The sequence below is a fragment of the Danio aesculapii genome, chromosome 4 (assembly GCF_903798145.1).
Source record: "Danio aesculapii chromosome 4, fDanAes4.1, whole genome shotgun sequence".
In the NCBI taxonomy this organism is placed as follows: Eukaryota; Metazoa; Chordata; class Actinopteri; order Cypriniformes; family Danionidae; genus Danio; species Danio aesculapii.
In genome coordinates, this window is record NC_079438.1 from 20,433,593 (window position 1) to 20,452,656 (window position 19,064).

The window sequence follows — 19,064 nt, forward strand, 5'->3', positions numbered from 1 at the left end:
GGGAGAATCTGCTGCGCTGAAGTGTTGCCATTTTAAACAGGCATAATCCATTACTATCCTACAAATTATTCAATATTCAAGGAGATTATAAACTCATGAGAAAGGTTTTGCCTTATTGAAAAGTTCTTTGTGTGAATCGATATGTATAATACTCCACCATCAAGCAAACGGAGGATGACATTTGTTTACTCGTGATGAGCTTCTGTATTTCAATGCTTTGAGTGTCGCAGCTGCTGATCTATTCCTGCATTCAGCTGAATTATGAACACTGGTCAATGACTGGAGATCTGTGATTGTCCATCAGTTACTTCTAGAGTTTCTGCTGGAGATCAAACTCTTCAGATCCATCATGGAGGACACACACACTTCTGGAGATCAGGATTTGCTTACAGGATGCAGGTATTAGGCCCACATATTATATTTTTTACATTATTATTTCTATTTTTGCTCTTTGTTAGTTTAGATTTCAATCTCCATCATATAATTTAACACACACATCCAGAATGTTTTGTACTAACATAATGAAATTGTGTATTTTATTTTAAATTGTTGTTTAAAAAGTGTTTTAAATGATGAATTGTTGAATAATATCATGATTGTTTACTCCAGTATGTGCAGTGCTGAACCATAATCTTCTCTGTTTTAGTTCAGTTCATCAAAAGAGAGCAGAAGCAGAGCCCAGCTGTGTGTCTATGAAGAGTGACGCGTCTATGTGTGAACCATTACATTTTAAGAGTGAAAACACACGGCCTGCTGTCAGGTAGATCATCTCTTTTATATCTGAAACTGATTAGTATTTTCATAATAAATGAATCAAGTAATTTGTTTTGTTGATCTGTTGGGTTTAAGATGTTAGATGTTGTATTTGAGCTCTGCAGAATATAGTTGAAGATCTCCGGTTTAGACTTTAGGCCACTATTGATGGTATTAACAAACCATTTAGCGGTTTATTAATAGTTAGTGACGTTGAAGGTGGGTTTGGGTTTTGAGTGGGATTAGGGATACACAATAAGATCATACTTTATGACTACTAATGAGCAGTTAATATGTTAATATTACACAGGTAATAAGCCGGTAGTTAATAGTATGAATTGAGACCTAAACTAAAGTATTTGTGATATTTTGTCATAATTGGCTTTTCCTGTACACTTTTCCCTGCTGTTTGTGTGCCTGTACTTGATCACCCATTCCTCTGATCTGAGTCTGTTTTAACTGAACCACAGTCATCATCATGTTGTGTTTGCCTCATATATGCTGTTGATAAACAGATTTGTTGGCAGCAGTTTTCATAATTTATATTTCTCGAGTTCTCCTGCTCATTCAGTCATGATAGATGATGGTAAATGAACTTGACTTGCTGTCCTCAAAGTTTCGACTGAAGCTCTGCAGACAAACCCCCAATGAGTGGCCTTCTGAAGACTGAGGAGGAGGAGGATAAGAGGATGCTGGATGCTGGAAATAATAGTCAGCTGACACAATGTAGTTTATACTGCTGCTTATATAGTCATGTGATAATGATTGACACGCCCAAATGATTAGGCTCCTTCCACACCTACACTGTCGACTTTATTCAGTGATTTCGATGATTAGTTGTTTCAGCTCTAATCTGCTCGAATAGTGCTGCATTTCTGTTAGACATTCTCTACTAGAAATGCTCCTTGATTCATGTGGACATTTTCCTGTGTTTTTTTTTGTTTGTTTGTTTTAAAGAAGAACGATTAATATCTGGTTTGTTGACTCCAGTGTGTGCAGTTCTGAACTTTAATCTTCTTTGTTTTAGTTCAGTTCATCAGAAGAGAGCAGAAGCAGAGCCCAGCTGTGTGTCTATGAAGAGTGATGCATCTATGGGTGAACCATTACATTTTAGGAGTGAAAACACACGGCCTGCTGTCAGGTAGATCATCTCTACACACACATGGTTATACTGCAGCACTTATGATCATGTGTTTTCTAGGAGATCAGAAATGATTACACTTAATTCTCACAGTCCGTTTAGGGAACAAAATACAAGTAACATTAAAACTAAATGTCAACACACTCACATTTGATCATTAGTAAAGTACTAATAATCACAAAAAGCCACTGAAGCCACATTATCCAAAATACAAATAAAAAAGATATCTTCAAAATGCTAAATGTCCAAAGTGGGCCATCAAAAGAAAGTAATATTAGACAAAAGGAATGAATAAGTTCAGTGAGAACAACATACCATATTTCACCTCATAATTAATTATGAGTACAAAACAATATTGATCTGAGATGGCACTTTGGTTTTAAAATGCAATAAATAGCTAAAGCTAAATAGTTCCAAGATGGCGCCGATGACGATGGCAGCCTCCGTGTCGTATTCTGCAGTAGTGTTTGTGTTTTTGTTAGTTTGTCCTGTCTCGAGTCATTTTCCTACAATTACTTTCACCAGAGACGAATTGTTGGACATTCGGGCACATACACCACCGAATATTTTTCCATACCTGGATTTATCTGATGTTCTGTTGGACATTGTAGTCGGCGGAGCCGCGGTGCTACTCAAACGCTTCCAAGCGCGCAGACGAGGAAAGCGTGCAGGCGCGCTGGTGAAACTCAGACAGCGCGGACTTCGGACCACGTTGCCTAGCATCCATCTAGCAAATCTCCGCTCTCTACCCAACAAAATAGACGAACTCATTCTGCTCTCTCAGACAAACAGGGATTTTCTGCATTCAGCTGCTCTGTGTTTCACGGAAACCTGGCTGAACGACACCATACCGGACAACGCGCTTCACCTACCGGGCTATCAGCTGTTCAGAGCGGATCGCGACGAAGAATCAACGCGGAAATCGCGCGGTGGCGGGACGTGCTTTTACATCAATGAAAGGTGGTGTACAGATGTAACAGTTTTAAAGAAGATGTGCTGTCCAGATCTCGAAGCACTGTTTATTAACTGTAAGCCTTTTTACTCCCCGCGCGAGTTCTGCTCGTTTATCCTCGTCAGTGTTTACATTCCTCCGCTCGCGCACGCGAGTCTGGCGATACAGAAACTAGCTGATCAGATCACGGTGTTAGAGCAACAACACCCGGACTCTGCTTTAATCATTCTCGGGGATTTTAACAAAGCAAAACTGTCCCGTGAACTGCCAAAATATAGACAGCATGTTACATGTCCCACAAGAGACAGCAATATTCTGGATCACTGCTATACCACAATAAAGGATGCATACCGCTCCGTCCAACGAGCAGCTTTGGGACACTCTGACCATTGTTTGATTCATCTCATTCCAACCTACAGGCAGAAACTGAAAACAGCCAAACCTGTATTAAGATCTGTGAAAAGATGGACTAACGAAACAGAGCGGGATCTACAAGCCTGTTTCGACCTCACTGACTGGAGTGTTTTTGAAGCTGCTGCAAACGATCTGGATGAGCTCACAGAGACTGTAACATCTTATATCAGTTTCTGTGAAGACGTGTGCATTCCTACCAGGACTCAACTCACATACAACAATGACAAACCATGGTTCACTGTAAAACTCAGACAGCTACGTCAGGCCAAGGAAGTTGCTTACAGGAATGGGGATAGGGCCTTGTATAAGCAGGCCAAATACACACTGGAAAAGGAGATCAGAGTCGCAAAAAGGAACTATTCTGATAAACTAAGGAGTCAGTTCTCTTCCAGCGACTCAGCATCCGTGTGGAAAAGTTTGAAAAACATCACAAACTACAAGACACCATCCCCCAGCACTGTAGACAATGAACGACTTGCAAACGACCTGAATGAGTTTTACTGCCGGTTTGAGAAAACCCCCCACACCCACTCTGAACTGCCCTTCACGCCACCATTAACACCTCCACCACCCCCCGCCTCCCTCATACCTGCCCTACAGTTTAACGAAGACGAGGTGCGCCAGGTCTTCCGGAAACAGAAGAGGAAAAAAGCACCAGGCCCAGATTTTATAACACCAGCCTGTTTAAAATCCTGTGCTGACCAACTGGCCCCCATCTTCACCCTGATCTTCAACAGATCACTGGAGCTGTGTGAAGTGCCCTCCTGCCTCAAACGCTCCACCATCATCCCCATCCCAAAGAAACCCAAACTTACAGGACTAAATGACTACAGACCAGTGGCACTAACATCTGTGGTCATGAAGTCCTTTGAAAAACTGATGCTGGCCCACCTGAAGGACATCACTGAACCCTCACTGGACTCTCTTCAGTTTGCCTACAGAGCAAACAGGTCTGTGGATGATGCAGTAAATATGGGACTGCATTATGCTCTGCAACACCTAGACAGACCAGGGACCTATGTGAGGATCTTGTTTGTTGACTTCAGCTCGGCGTTTAACACTATCATCCCAAAACTTCTCCTGCCCAAATTAACTCAGCTCTCTGTGCCCACCTCTGTCTGTCAGTGGATCAACAGCTTCCTAACGGACAGGCAGCAGCTGGTGAAGCTGGGAAAATTCTCATCTAGCATCCGCACAATCAGCACTGGCGCCCCCCAGGGGTGTGTCCTCTCCCCACTGCTCTTCTCCCTGTACACGAATGACTGCACATCAAAAGACTCCTCTGTGAAGCTCTTGAAGTTTGCAGACGACACCACACTTATCGGCCTCATTCAGGACGGTGACGAGTCTGCTTACAGACAGGAGGTTAAGGAGTTGGCTGTCTGGTGTAGCCATAACAACCTGGAGCTCAACACGCTCAAAACAGTGGAGATGATAGTGGACTTCAGGAGAAACCCCCCTGCTCTCCCCCCACTGAGCATCATGGACAGCATTGTGGCAGCAGTGGAGTCATTCAGGTTCCTGGGCACCACCATCTCTCAGGACCTGAAGTGGGACACTCACATTGACTCCATTGTCAAAAAAGCTCAACAGAGGCTGTACTTTCTTCGTCAGCTGAGGAAGTTTAACCTCCCAAAGGAGCTGCTGAAACAGTTCTACACCTCCATCATTGAATCAGTCATCTGCACATCAATAACTGTCTGGTTCAGCTCAGCTACTAAATACGACCTCCAAAGACTACGTCGAATAGTTCGGACTGCTGAGCGAATCACTGGTACAACCCTTCCTACTCCCCAAGAACTGTACTTATCCAGAGCGAGCAGAAGGGCTGCCAAAATCACTCTGGACCCCTCACACCCAGCACACTGCCTCTTTGAACTTTTACCTTCTGGTCGACGCTACAGAGCACTGCGCACCAGAACAGCCCGACACAGAAACAGTTTCTTTCCTCAGGCAATCCATCTCATGAACACTTGATGATAATAATTGTGGAACCAACATCACTACTTGCTATACACTTTTATACACATATACACTTATTTAACCACACACTTTACATGCCAATTTGCACATAACAGCTGCACATATAACGTTGTATATAGTAATAAACATGTACATACACTTGTCAATTTGTATATTTGCACTCACTACTTCAATTTTTTTTTTTTTTAAATATATTTATTATCTGTTTTTTGTCCTGTCTCTGTAATGCTGTTGCACTGTAGAAACTCTGTCACGAAAACAAATTCCTAGTATGTGTGAACATACCTGGCAATAAAGCTCTTTCTGATAAAGCTCTTTCTAAATAGTAAATAATAACTCAATATTTCAAAAAATGAAGAATAAGGCTGCATTTACACTGCATGGTTCAAGTGACCCAATTCCCATTTTTCTCCCATGTGGCACAGATGAGATATGGCCCATGTAAGTGTAAACAGGAAAAATTAATAGTTCATGAGTGTAAATTTATGCAATATGAATATGAATCTTTAAAAACCATAGCGAATGACGTCAACTCTGACGCTTTCATTTCAGAACAGACTTCAGTAGAGTCTAAAGAGTTACCTCTCATATACTGGTACAAAAAAGCTTTTATATTGTCATGTATGGCCAAATGAGAAGTTTTCTGTCATTAGCTATGGTTAAAGAACTTGTCAAAAAAAAAAAAAAAAAAAAAAGTAACCCTCCATCAGATTAAATACAGAAATAGAGAAAAGTGCACTCTTTTAGTGCTCTTCAGCTGTTAGTCAGCGCCCACCATTGTTTCCGAATATGAGTCATTTTTAAAAGATGATGTAAGCAGGTCATCAAAAAAAATTGAATACAGTCACAAAATCAAAATTGACCATCAAGATGTAAATGCAACCTAAGAAGAACACATCAGCAACATTACAGTAGTGGTAATGCTAAAGTTTGCCAAGAAGTTATGATGTTTGGAGGTGTAAGAAAGACTAATTGTGTTTCAAGAGTTCACATTAAGCTGATGATTGGTACTAAGCTAGTTTGACATGCTGTCCCCGGAGAGAGCAGGTAGAACTCGAGAACCCCCCCCCCCCCCCACCACCCACCCTCCTGCTGCTTAAAAATTGCTATGAGGGTGTGTTGCTGGTGGAATTTGACTATGGTGCTCCACACAGAAATGAAATCCTCAAAGAAATGCCTACTGGCCGGATAGAGACCCGAACCGGAGGCATTCTTGCTGTGAGGCCACAGTGCTATCCACTAGGCCGCCATGCTGCCATATAGTGGAAAGAGAGGAGGAGAGGGGGTGGAAGGGGGATTCTTCATCTGACTAAAGGTAAGATGCTTGGTTATTTATACTGAGATAAGAATTGTCTGATTGGTAGTTCATACATTAGCTTGACTCGGGGCCAGCCATGTCAATCATAAGCATGTGATCCTTTATATCAGGGGTCACCAAACTTGTTCCTGGAGGGCCGGTGTCCTGATGATTTTAGCTCCAACCGTAATCAAACACACCTAAACAAGCTAATCAAGGTCTTACTAGGTATACTTGAAACACCCAGGCAGCTGTGTTGAGGCAAGTTGGAGCTAAACCCTGCAGGGACACCGGCCCTCCTGGACCGAGATTGGTGACCCCTGCTTTATATAATATAAATAAATAAACTTCACTTAATTGTTTTTATGATGAAAACTACAGTGTTGTTTTACATGTGCACTGCAAACAAATGCTTTTCTTATTGACATTTTTTTGTCTTGTTTCTGGTCCAAATATTTAAGTTTCAAACTGAAAACAATATTATTTTACTGGTTCCGTTGGCAGATTGGGTGCAATCACAATATATATCACAGAAAACTAAAATATGGCAATATCAGCTTTTTCCATTATGCTGCAGCCCTTTTTTGCATTATAAAATAATCATATGCCTCTGTTAGTGATAGCCCAGTTATTAGTGCAAGACACTTACGAAATTATTGCAATTTATTAACACGCATAGATGGTAAAAAAGAAAAGATAAAAGTAGGCTTTTTACTTTATCATTGTCATTTTATACACATTTATTTTCACATTTTTTACCATCAAGTGTGTGTCAATCTTCGCCTTTTTTAAAATAAAAAATAAGTAAATGTGCCACAAACTCATTCAACTATTATTATTATTATTACCTCTTAGACACTTTTTAAGGTTTCTAATGTTTAATTTTCAGTGTTAATGAAAGTGTGTTAATGATCAGGATCTTACATCAAAACCCGTGTTAACCACATTTCCAACTATTGTTAGACTTATTTCAGACCTATTAAATATAGCCTGATATGAATGTAATGAAAAATGACAAATCACATCTAAACCTCAGTTTTTGCTTCTCAAACTATAGACAGAAATAAAATAAAACTCAAATTATCGTAGCTATTATTCCAAAAAGAACATTAATTTCCAGTTTTACATAATATCTTTCTTGCAATACAATACTGTTTAGAAAATATACCAAAAATCTGCAAGATTAGAGACTGCATTTATGAGCAAATACTGAACAATTTAAAGAGTGATATAAGTAAAGCTTTATTAACTACATTAAGGTTCCACGCGGTGTCGCAGTAGGTAGTGCCGTCACCTCACAGCAAAAAGGTTGCTGGTTCAAGCCTCGGCTGGGTCAGTTGGTGTTTCTGTGTGGAGTTTGCATGTTCTCCCCGTGTTCGCGGGGGTTTCCTCCAGGTGCTCCAATTTCCCCCACAGTCCAAAGGCATGTGGTACAGGTGAATAGGGTAGGCTAAATTGTCTGGATGGATGTGTATGGATGTTTTCCAGAGATGGGTTGCAGCTGGAAGGGCATCCGCTGCATAGAACATGTGCTGAATAAGTTGGTGGTTCGTTCCGTTGTGGCGACCCCAGAATAATAAAGGGACTAAGCCGAAAAGAAAATGAATTAATGAATAACTACATTAAACACTTAAACTAATCTAACAAATACACACATTCAGTTTCAGTTGGTATAGGAAGAGGCAATAAAAGCAAAGAAGGAAGTTATATCTGTAGCAAAAGCTTTATTTTACAGAACTTAATTCAAAATGAGCTCATTTTGCTAGAAAGAGACAATCAGGAGCACAGGGGCAGATGGGAAGTGAAGTCCAGGATCATAAAACAGCAGAAACCCAGTGCCATCTAGTGTTCATAAAAGAGACTGCAGCAGGTGGTGACTCCTTTTCCTCTGGTGTGTTTGTGTCTTCAGTGTGAGATCAGGATCATGTGTGTACAGCTCTGTGTCTCTGAAGAGTGACCAGTCTAAAGGTTTTTCACCAAACTTCAGTGAGAAAACACCATCATCTATCAAAGGGTATTATGTGTTTTACATTATTGCTTACACATGGACTGTTTCTAACATATTATTGTGAACCAACAGTTTAGTAAAAATAGTAATTCCTGAATGAATCAGTTGTGTGAATGAATCAATAATAATGTCATATTGCTGTGTCATCAAATTCTGTCATAATTTATTCACGTGCAGATCATAAAAGATGTCATGAAGATGTTTATAAGCAAAAATTTTCAGTAACCCTGCTGAAAAAAAACAGCTTAAACCAGCCTAAGCTGGTTGGCTGGTTGACAAGCCTGGTTTTAGAGGGGTTTTTGCCATTTCCAGGCTGGTTTCCAGCCATTTCCAACCAGGTCTTAACTGGTCAGGCTGGAAATTGACCTGCTAAAACCACCTTGACCAGGCTGGTTTAAGCTGGACATAGCTGGTTTTGGCAGGGCTCCCAGCCTGGTTTGGCTGGTCAAGCTGGTTTTAGCTGGTCATCTTCCAGCCTGACCAGCTAAGACCAGGCTGGAAATAGCTGGAAACCAGCCTGGAAATGGCCAAAACCCCTCTAAAACCAGGCTGGTCAACCAGCTAACCAGCCTAGGCAGGTTTAAGCTGGTTTTTCCAGCAGGGAAATGTATATAAATACAGATGAAGCCCCTAAAAGAAATCATAGCTATTGTAGCTTAAAGGTTTTTGTGTCATAATAAATTGCAAATCAAATATTTCTTTCAAAAATATTTCTTTCTACTGCTGTGATTTGAAGTCTTTCAGATGCTAAACACAATAATGACTTTAGTGTATCATTTCTCATATAAATTTTACACATGACACAGTAGCGGCACTACAGAACATTCTTTATTTTCAGTGTTTGTAAAATATATCTGTATCTGCTTGCCTCTAAATGTATTATTACAGTAATTATTATTTGTTAACAGTGTTGAATATGAGTTACCAGATTCAGGAGACGAGACTCACAGGAGCCACAAGAGTTTCACAGACAATCGCCAGTGGATCTTCCAGGTGGGAAAACTTATTACGATTCATTAAAGTCTCTGTAATAACTCCATGAAACACAGAATATTTGTTCACAAGACTTGAGAACTGGGTCTTGTAACCTGTGTGAAGTTGGTCTAAAAAAATCTAAATATTAAAATAAATAGCCTTAATCATTTGTGCTGCTTTGGTTTGTCAGATATTAAAATAATATTTCTAGGTCATTCTGCCTCTGGCCAAGCGGCTGCGGCGAGCATCGCACAGGCAACCAACATCCCCTGCCCCAGGGCGCCGCTAAGTTCGGTAAACGGACTGCGAAGCGTCCCTGAGATGGGCCATCTGGGGAGGAGGGAATTTGCTCTTTCCCCGCTGGAGGGCGGGACACTTCATTTAACGGTGTACAAAAAAAAAAAAAAAAGACGCCATCAAATCCTCAATGAAAGAGCATTTTTTTTTCCCTTCTCCGGATGTGACAGCCCGAACACTGCCAGTCTGGGACGCTATGCCTTCCAGCTCGCAGCATCGGTGCATTTCGCCAATGGCTCATGGAGCGCGAGAGAACGGTCTCCTTTCTCTCCCACTCCCAGCCCCTCCTTTGGAGTTTGGGTGCGAGACGTGAGCATCTCGTCTCCTGTTCTCCCGTGGGACCCCAGCTCTCCCCGGGTGAGCCCACTCACTCCACGCTGCCCCGCCGCTGGCACGTCAGCGATCGTGCGGGTGGGACCACTTGCGGGGGCTCTGCCTGCCTGGTTAGCACGAGCCAGCCCATCGCAATGGCTCATGCATACGATCAGACTCGGTTATGCGATTCAGTTCGCGAAACAGCCTCCCAGGTTCACGGGCGTGTATTTCACCAGGGTCAGCCCTGCGTCCGCCCCTGTCTTGCGAGAGGAGATTGCTGTCCTCCTGGTGAAGGAGGCAATCGAGCCGGTCCCTCCAGCCGAGATGGAGCGTGGGTTTACAGCCCGTTCTTCATCATGCCCAAAAAGAGCGGTGGGCTATGGCCAATCCTAGATCTGCACGTTTTGAACTGCTGTCTTCACAGGCTGCGCTTCAGAATGCTTACACAGATGCGCATCACCCGATGCGTTTGTCCTCGGGATTGGTTTGCAGCAATAGACCTGAAGGACGCGTATTCCATGTCTCCATACTTCCACGCCACCACGCTGCGGTTTGCGTTCGAAGGTCGAGCATGGCACTACGGTTCCTCCCCTTCGGGCTCTCTCTGTCTCCGCGGGTTTTCACCAAGCTCGCGGAGGGTGCCCACACGCCCCTTCGGCTTGCGGGCATTTGCATGCTCAATTATCTCGATGACTGGCTGATTTTAGCCCACTCTCGGGAGCAATTGATTATGCACAGAGACAAGGTGCTCCACCTCCGCCCGTTGGGGTTTCAGATCAACCGAGAAAAGAGCAAGCTCGCCCCCGTGCAGAGCATCACCTCTCTCGGGTTGGAGCTGGACTCGATCACCATGAAGGCGCGCCTCTCACGAGAACGCACCAAGCTGAACTGTCTGAGAGAGTTCGACTGGAAAAAGGTGGTCCCCCTGAAATCTTTTCAGAGGCTCCTGGGGCATATGGCAGCCGCGGCCACGCCGCTCAGATTGATCTATATGAGACCACTACAGCGTTGGCTTCACGATCGGGTCCGTAGACGCGCATGGCACGCGGGTGCACACCAAGTGACTGTCACTGCACTGTGTCACCGCACCCTGACCCCCTGGATGGACCCCATTCTCAGGTTTGTGGAGCAAATATTCACTTAGATTCAGGTGTTTTTTTCTGATGAGTCCCTGTCTGTTTTAAAAGTTTACAAAAATATTGTTTTGCTGTAATTATGTATGTGCACAACTAAAAATAGACTATTTACAGTTAAAATCTATGTTTGTCTATAGCAACATGATCAAAAATAAATGTGTATTTGTGGCAAATGTGACATTACATCTCTGGTGTGCATTATTTTCTAATAATTCAACAGACCAGAGTTAATTATTCCACATGTCCCACTGAGCAATTTTTACGTTTTTACAAGCATTTTCACATGCAGTGTTACCAACTGCTTATTCAGTCATGATAGATAATGGTAAACAAACTTGACTTGCTGTTCTGGTAGGTTTGAGATTCAACTTGAGCTATGCATTCAAGGCCCCTGCAAGCGTTCTTCTTAACTGTAGCTAAGCTCTGCTCAAAAAGTCACTAAATGTCACTAGATGGCATCATGTGTAAATTTGTATATCTAAATTAGTTTTTATACAGTTTATTTTTTTTTCAGGAGTTCACCTGCTGATTCAGTCATGATAGATAATAGACTTGGCTTGCTGTCCTCTATGAGTGTCTATGGAAGAGAAATTAGCAATTAGGAGGAGGATAAGGGGAGGTGGTGGGATGCTGACTCAGTCCCTCATGTGGAGGGTGATCTGCTCAGACTGCAGGTAGGAAAGCCTGTGTTGTAAGGACTGGGCCGCCTGTGAGTGCTTTGAAAAGGGATGGTATGTGTCAAAACATTATCTGCTGCTCATAGTAAGAATGGTACAGGCATGTCAGAGTCTCCAAAACCTCCTGTAACACCAAAAATAAAAGAAGCTAGTTTTGTCTTTAGCTGCTTTTTTGAAACATTGTCGCTAGGGAGATCTGAATAGTTGCTAGGCTGGCAACACTGTTCACATGTACTTATTCATTTATGTATATTTTCTAGTCTAGTTTTGGGCTATTTTAGACGTCTATTAGATTTTCACTGACAGTCCAAATTTAGCCTTGTTTTAGCCAAGCTGTCTTTGTTTTGATGTTTATTAGACTATGGTTCCCACAGTTAAAGCCACCGTTCACATGTATTAAGGGATTCGTCAGGTGTTTGTCCAGAAACTGCTCTTTAGTTTCTTAAACATTTCATCCAAAGCTTTCTGATTGTTTTGATGTGATTTTTGACTTGTAGCTGTGAAATAACTGAAATCATTCACAATACATTCACAATACATCTGTAATGCGCTCAAAACCTGCCTTCAACAGCATTCAAAATAACAGACTCCGTATAATCTATTTTCATTTATTGAGTAGTTTGTGGATGTACAACTTTGTGTTAATTTTTGTGATTTAGTTTTTAGTGTTTTTAGTGCTAGTAATTTTTTTTATATTGTTGTTCTCTTTTCTTTAATCATAGAATCTTGAGAACAAAATTATCATATTTCTGAAGAATGAACTGGAAAAGTTTAAGAAAATGTTAGAAGAAGAAAACAGACAAGAGTTTGTAAAGGACTTTAATGAGAACAGAAGCAGAATCACAGAAGCAGCTCTTGATCTTACACTCTTTTTCCTGAGAGAGATGAAGCAAGATCAAGCTGCTGATACTCTCGAGGGTAAGATACTCATGATCATCTGTCAGACTGACACTTACACTGACACTAGCATAACCACTCAGTTTTTAATTAAAAGAAGGAAAATTATATATCAGATTGTTTTGTGTGTGTTTCCACATAAGCATCTGCTTTTTTAATATGAAATAAAATACAACTTTTCCTTTTTATTGATAACAGATAAACTGTACGTTTTTTATATTCACATGTCAGAAATAACTTCACTGACATCATAAACAACTCTCTTATCAAATAACTTAACAAACAACAGTCTTATCAGTAGTCACAAGTTTCTGAAGCAGTCCCCAAAACTGTGATAGATATGTAGATATGTAGTCACATGACAAAAGTGATGCAAAGCCTCAGTCATTTCAAAAGCATTTTGAGATCTGACGAATCTGTGTTAGATTGTCAGGGTCGAAAAAAAAAACGTCATGTGTAGCCTAGTGGACCATGCGTGTGCACAGAGTAACTGTGCTTCGAATGTCCTGAGTTTGAACAGACTTGTACAAATAATTGATGCATTTTTTTAATGTTGGTTTTTTTATGACCAAAAAAGACATAATTATTCACAAAGTATTAAAGACTAATGTTAAAACAAAAACAGGTTACAAGAACAGAGCATTTAAAAAAATAATGTCTATTACTGTATTTGAACTCATTATCTCTGTATGCTAGTCAGGAACTCTCACCGCTTGACTAAATCAATGTGGGGTATAATACATCAATTTGCGTAACTGTTTCATTGCTGAAGCTGTTCCAGAGTAACACATAAAAATGACCACTTGGCATCACTGCAGAGACGGGTTTCGAAATGTTTCAAAGCTTCGACACATTTGCTACTGTTTCAGTGTTTCATGAAGCCATGCTCTGCCCACCACTAGTCCTTAGTGCACAAATGGTTATCCATAGTGTAGAGTAATGGCCTCAACCTCACACCTGCTTATTAGTTTCTAGTAGTCCTGAACACCTTGATTAGTTAGATCAGCTGTGTTTGATTAGGGTTGGAGCAAAACTGTGCAGAGCTGCGGCCCTGTAGGAATCCCATGGTGTAGAGTGTCAAATTAGTCCTTATAACATCTCCATATCGCAAAGCCCCACTGTCAAAATTTGTCAGTAGCCACACTTTCTCTATATCACAACTACTAATGCATTTATCCATGTTTAAATTATGTTAATATAATGTTACATTATTAAGGAGTAAAACTACTGCTCCATGCCTAATCAACTGAGAGGCTGAAATTAGTAAGATACTGAAGACATTTACAATATAGCTGTAAAAGTGAAGACTAAAACTGTATTTTTTTTCCTGTGTTTAGGTGAGCTGTTCTTTATTAATCAGTTAAAAGGCAGTCTGAAGAAGAAATATCAAAGTGTGTTTGAAGGAATTGCCCAGCAAAGAGACTCCACACTTCTGAATAACATCTACACAGATCTCTATATCACTCAGGGTGCGAGTGAACAGGTCAACACTGAACATGAGATCAGACAGATTGAAGCTGCTTCCAGACATCATCAGTCACTAGAGATACAGGTTGAATGCAAACATTTGTTTGAAGCACCTGAACAAAACGAGCAGATCAGAACTGTCCTGACAAAAGGAGTTGCTGGCATCGGGAAATCAGTCTCTGTGCAAAAGTTTGTTCTGGATTGGGCTGAAGGAAGAGAAAATCAAGACATCAGCTTCATATTTCCTCTTCCATTCAGAGAGATGAACTTAAAGGAGAAGAAAAGACAAAGTTTAAAAGACCTCATAACTCAGTTTTTCCCAGAGACTAAAGGACTGAACCTTACAAGAAGCACACGATTCAAAGTCCTGTTCATCCTTGATGGATTGGATGAATGTCGTCTTCCTCTGAACTTTGCTGGTAATGAGATGTGTCGTGATGTATCTTCAGCAGTCTCTCTGGATGTTTTCCTGACGAACCTCATCAAGGGAAATCTGCTTCCTTCTGCTCTCATCTGGATCACCAGCAGACCAGCAGCTGCCAGTAAGATTCCTGCTGACTGTATCGACCGGTTGACAGAGATACGAGGATTCAATGATGCCCAAAAGGAGGAGTACTTCAGAAAGAGACTTACAGATCAGAATCAGGCCAGAGAAATCATTGATCACATTAAACAGTCAAAGAGTCTCTTTATTATGTGCCACATCCCAGTCTTCTGCTGGATTTCTGCCACTGTTCTCCAGAACATATTAAAACTGAAACACAGAGCTAATGCTGAAACACTGCAGGAATCTCCCAAGACTCTGACACAGATGTACACACACTTTTTCCGCTTTCAGATCCAGCAGAGCAGAAGAAAGTATGATGGAGAAAACACACCAGATGTCTCCTGGGATCAAAACCTCATCCTTTCACTGGGGAAACTGGCCTTCCAGCAGCTGAAAAGAAACAATGTGATCTTCTATGAGAGCGATCTAAAAGACTGTGGCATTGATGTCTATAAGGCATCGGTGTACTCAGGCATGTGTACCCAGATCTTTAAGGAGGAGACGGGGATCATTCTTGGTACCATGTACTGCTTTCTTCACTTGAGCATTCAGGAGTTCATCGCAGCCCTTTATCAACATCTGTTTCTCGACAATGACAAGAAACGAGCAGAAAAAAGCAAAAACAAAGGCATGATTGATTTGCTGAAGACTGCTGTGGACAAGGCTCTGGAAAGTGAGAATGGACATCTGGACCTTTACCTTCGCTTCCTTCTCGGTCTGTCACTCCAGTCCAATCGACAACTGTTACGAGGCCTGTTGACACAGCAGGATGACAGAGACCAGAGCAAAGAGGAAATAATTGCGTACATCAAGAAGAAACTTGAAGTGAATCTGTCTCCAGAGAGATCCATCAATCTGTTCTACTGTCTGAATGAACTGAACGACCAAACTCTGCTGAAAGAGATTCAGTCTCACCTCAGTAGAGGAAGTCTGTCATCTGCTCGCCTTTCACCTGCCCAGTGGTCTGCTCTGGTCTTTGTGTTGTTGACCTCAGAGGAGGAGCTGGAGGAGTTTGAGCTTCAGAAATTCCAAAGATCAGACGAGTGTCTCATCAGACTATCAGCAGTCATCAAATCCTCCAAAAGAGCTCTGTAAGTCAAAGTGCTTCTTTCTTAAATTAAATAATATAGTATATCATGTTAATGAACATGCACAATAGTGATATCATCTGCACTTGAAAATACATTAATAATTGTTTATTTAATATTTTAGTGTTTTTTTAATAACATTTAGATTCATGTTTTGGCAGTGGTTGGTTAAGGGATAGTTTACCCAAAAAATAAATGTACAAATTTTTACTCACCCTCAAGGGGTTATAAACCTTTCTCAAACTTTGTTTCTCCTGTTAAACATAAATGAAGATGCCTGTAGAAAAAAGCCTGTAACCATTGACTTACACACCAGTTGTTTTTCCTACCATGTAGATCAATGGCTAATGGTTTTCAGCTGTCATAAACTATTATCTGTTAAGCAGAATAAAAAGATCATAAAGGTTTGGAACCACTTAAGGGTAAGTAAATGTTTAGGAGAACTATCTCTTAAGAAACAGCAAATAAGCCAGTAAACTACATTGTCTATTAGCGGAAATTGCACACAAGTCAGCTATAAAATGATACAGCACCTTAAAAGTCCTTTCTGGTAAGAGTGGAATGATCACACTGATGTTGTTTTCTCCATTCTGTCTATTTTGACCCATCTGTATGTTGATAATTATCAGGTAACACTGACTACGTTTACATGGACATCAGTAATGGAATTATTTGCCATAATCTAATTAAGACAAAAATAAGATTAAGGCGTTTACATGAGCTGCTTTTTGAATTATAAGTTGCTCTCATGTTGCACATAATTCAATTATTGTCATCAAGTCACCACACTATCCGCATTTTCTCCAGAGTTTCCTGTAATTTCAGGTGTGTTATTTTTAATTTGTCGATTAAAAGTACAGTTTGGCACTTTCACTTTCATTCGGGAACATTTCCTGCATGCCCCCTGTGACAAACGAGAGATTAGATGCAACTATGAACTGCTGGAAGAGTGTTGTTTTAATGGAAGTTCATACTGCATGCTGAACGGAAGAAAAACCTCCGCATTTCACGATGCAGGCGTCTGTGGTCTGCACTGACTCGGTAGGTGCTAAGAGTGTCAAACAGCTGTGTGTGTGTGTGTGTATAGACTATCCTTTTTGAAACGCGCCGATAAGTCCTACATGACGGTAATAGTTCAATTAATGTGTTTACATGTCTGTACTGCACTTTAAAAATGTGACTAAAATCAGCATACTCCACACGTCTTAATTTGATTTCTGACACTTTAGTTTGATTATCCTTAATCAGATAAAGTTAATCAAAAACCGCTGTTTATATGGTTAATTCTTACTCACGGTACTGTCTTAATCACATTAAAATCAAATTATTGGTGTCCATGCAGTGTTGGGCAGTAGCGTTGCTACAAGTAGTGATGCTACTAGCTTAACTACATTTCTCAGTAGCGTGGCGGTAGCGTCGCTACTTTCAAATCACATTTAAAAATTCAATTCAATTCACCTTTATTTGTATAGCGCTTATACAATGTAGATTGTGTCAAAGCAGCTTCACATAAAAGGTCACAGTAAATAGGAACAGTGTAGTTCAGTTTGTAGTGTTTAAGTTCAGTTTAGTTTAGCTCAGTTCAGTGTGGTTTAATAATCACTACTGAGAGTCCAAATACTGAAGAGCAAATCCAACGATGCACAGCTCTACAGATCCCGAACCATGCAAGCCAGTGGCGACAGCGGAGAGGGAAAAAAAACTTCACTAAAGGCGGAAGTGAAGAAAAAAAACCTTGAGAGAAACCAGGCTCAGTTGGGCACGACCATTTTAATTTCTCCGCTGGCCAAACTTTTGTGCAGAGCTGTAGTCTCAGTGGCGGAGGCTGGAAGCTGGCCTCAGCGAAGACTCGTCTGTCTCTGGAGTGTCACAGGAATCAGTCTCATGTTCTCCACTCTTCCATGACCATCACAGTAGCTGCTCAGGATTCGGCCAGGTCCAGGATATAAAAAACCTTGGGATCATCTCGTCGTTGGTCTTGGATCGAATCAGTGACTCTGCATAGTCTGAGGGCCTCGGGAAGAGTATCCCCAGGTGGAAATGGAGAATAAAGAAAATAATTAGCGTAGCTGATGTTCACAGTGTATATCAACAAGATGCATAACCTGTGTGGAAGCCCCCTAAGTGGTGCACTAAGTGTATGCTTTACTGAACAGATAGGTCTTTAATCTAGTTTTGAATTGGGAGAGTGTGTCTGAGCCTCGGACGTTATCAGGAAGGCTATTCCAGAGTTTAGGAGCTATAAATGAGAAGGCTCGACCTCCTTTACTCGACTTTGCTATTCTATGTACTACCAGAAGCCCTGAGTTTTGAGACCTTAAAGAGCGAGTTGGATTGTAGCGAGACAGAAGATTGGTTAGATAAACAGGAGCTAGATTATTTAAAGCTTTATATGTAAGAAGCAATATTTTAAATTTAATACGAAACTTAACAGGCAGCCAGTGTAAGGAGGATAAAATTGGGGTGATGTGATCAAATTTTCTTGACCTGGTAAGAACTCTGGCAGCTGCATTTTGTACTAATTGAAGTTTGTTAATAGAGGATGCTGGGCAGCCAGCAAACAGTGCATTACAGAAGTCCAGCCTAGAAGTCATAAAAGCATGTACTAGCTTTTCTGCATCTGAGATGGATAGCATACTTCGTAGCTTAGCGATAGTTCTCAGATGAAAGAAAGCAGTTTTTGTGACATGGGATATATGATTTTTAAAAGTTAAATTGCTGTCTAATATGACACCCAGATCTTTTATAGTAGAGCTAACGCTAACTTTGTATCCCTCTAATTGTAGGTCGAGTTGTGAGATCTGCTGTGTACAGGATTTAGGCCCAATAAGTAATAATTCTGTTTTGTCTGAGTTTAAGAGAAGATAATTGTTGGTCATCCAGTCTTTAACATCTTTAATACACTCAGTTAGCTTGGACAGATTAGACGTCTCGTCAGGTTTAGTTGAAATATATAATTGAGTATCATCTGCATAGGAGTGAAAGATGATCCCATGTCTTCTAATAATGTCTCCCAGGGGTAGCATGTATATTGTAAACAGCAAAGGGCCTAAAACTGATCCTTGAGGCACCCCGAATTTTACTGGGCTGATTTGTGAAGGCTGTCCATTAATATTC

The 19,064-nt window shown here is 41.0% G+C and overlaps 2 protein-coding genes across 2 annotated transcripts in view; one reads left to right on the forward strand and one right to left on the reverse strand.

The window, feature by feature from the left end:
- The window catches only part of LOC130222076 (gastrula zinc finger protein XlCGF57.1-like), a 622,680-nt gene that overhangs the window by 337,586 nt on the left and 266,030 nt on the right, over positions 1-19,064 (reverse strand). The gene's annotated exons all lie outside the window — the stretch shown is intronic.
- Positions 6-19,064, forward strand: part of LOC130222023 (NACHT, LRR and PYD domains-containing protein 3-like) — a 40,661-nt gene continuing 21,602 nt past the window's right edge. Inside the window, exons 1-7 of the mRNA XM_056454633.1 lie at positions 6-399; positions 647-760; positions 1,781-1,894; positions 8,450-8,554; positions 9,457-9,541; positions 12,671-12,866; positions 14,183-15,950. Of these exons, the coding sequence (XP_056310608.1) occupies positions 350-399; positions 647-760; positions 1,781-1,894; positions 8,450-8,554; positions 9,457-9,541; positions 12,671-12,866; positions 14,183-15,950 (2,432 nt within the window). The 5' untranslated portion in view covers positions 6-349. The remainder of the gene's footprint in view (positions 400-646; positions 761-1,780; positions 1,895-8,449; positions 8,555-9,456; positions 9,542-12,670; positions 12,867-14,182; positions 15,951-19,064) is intronic.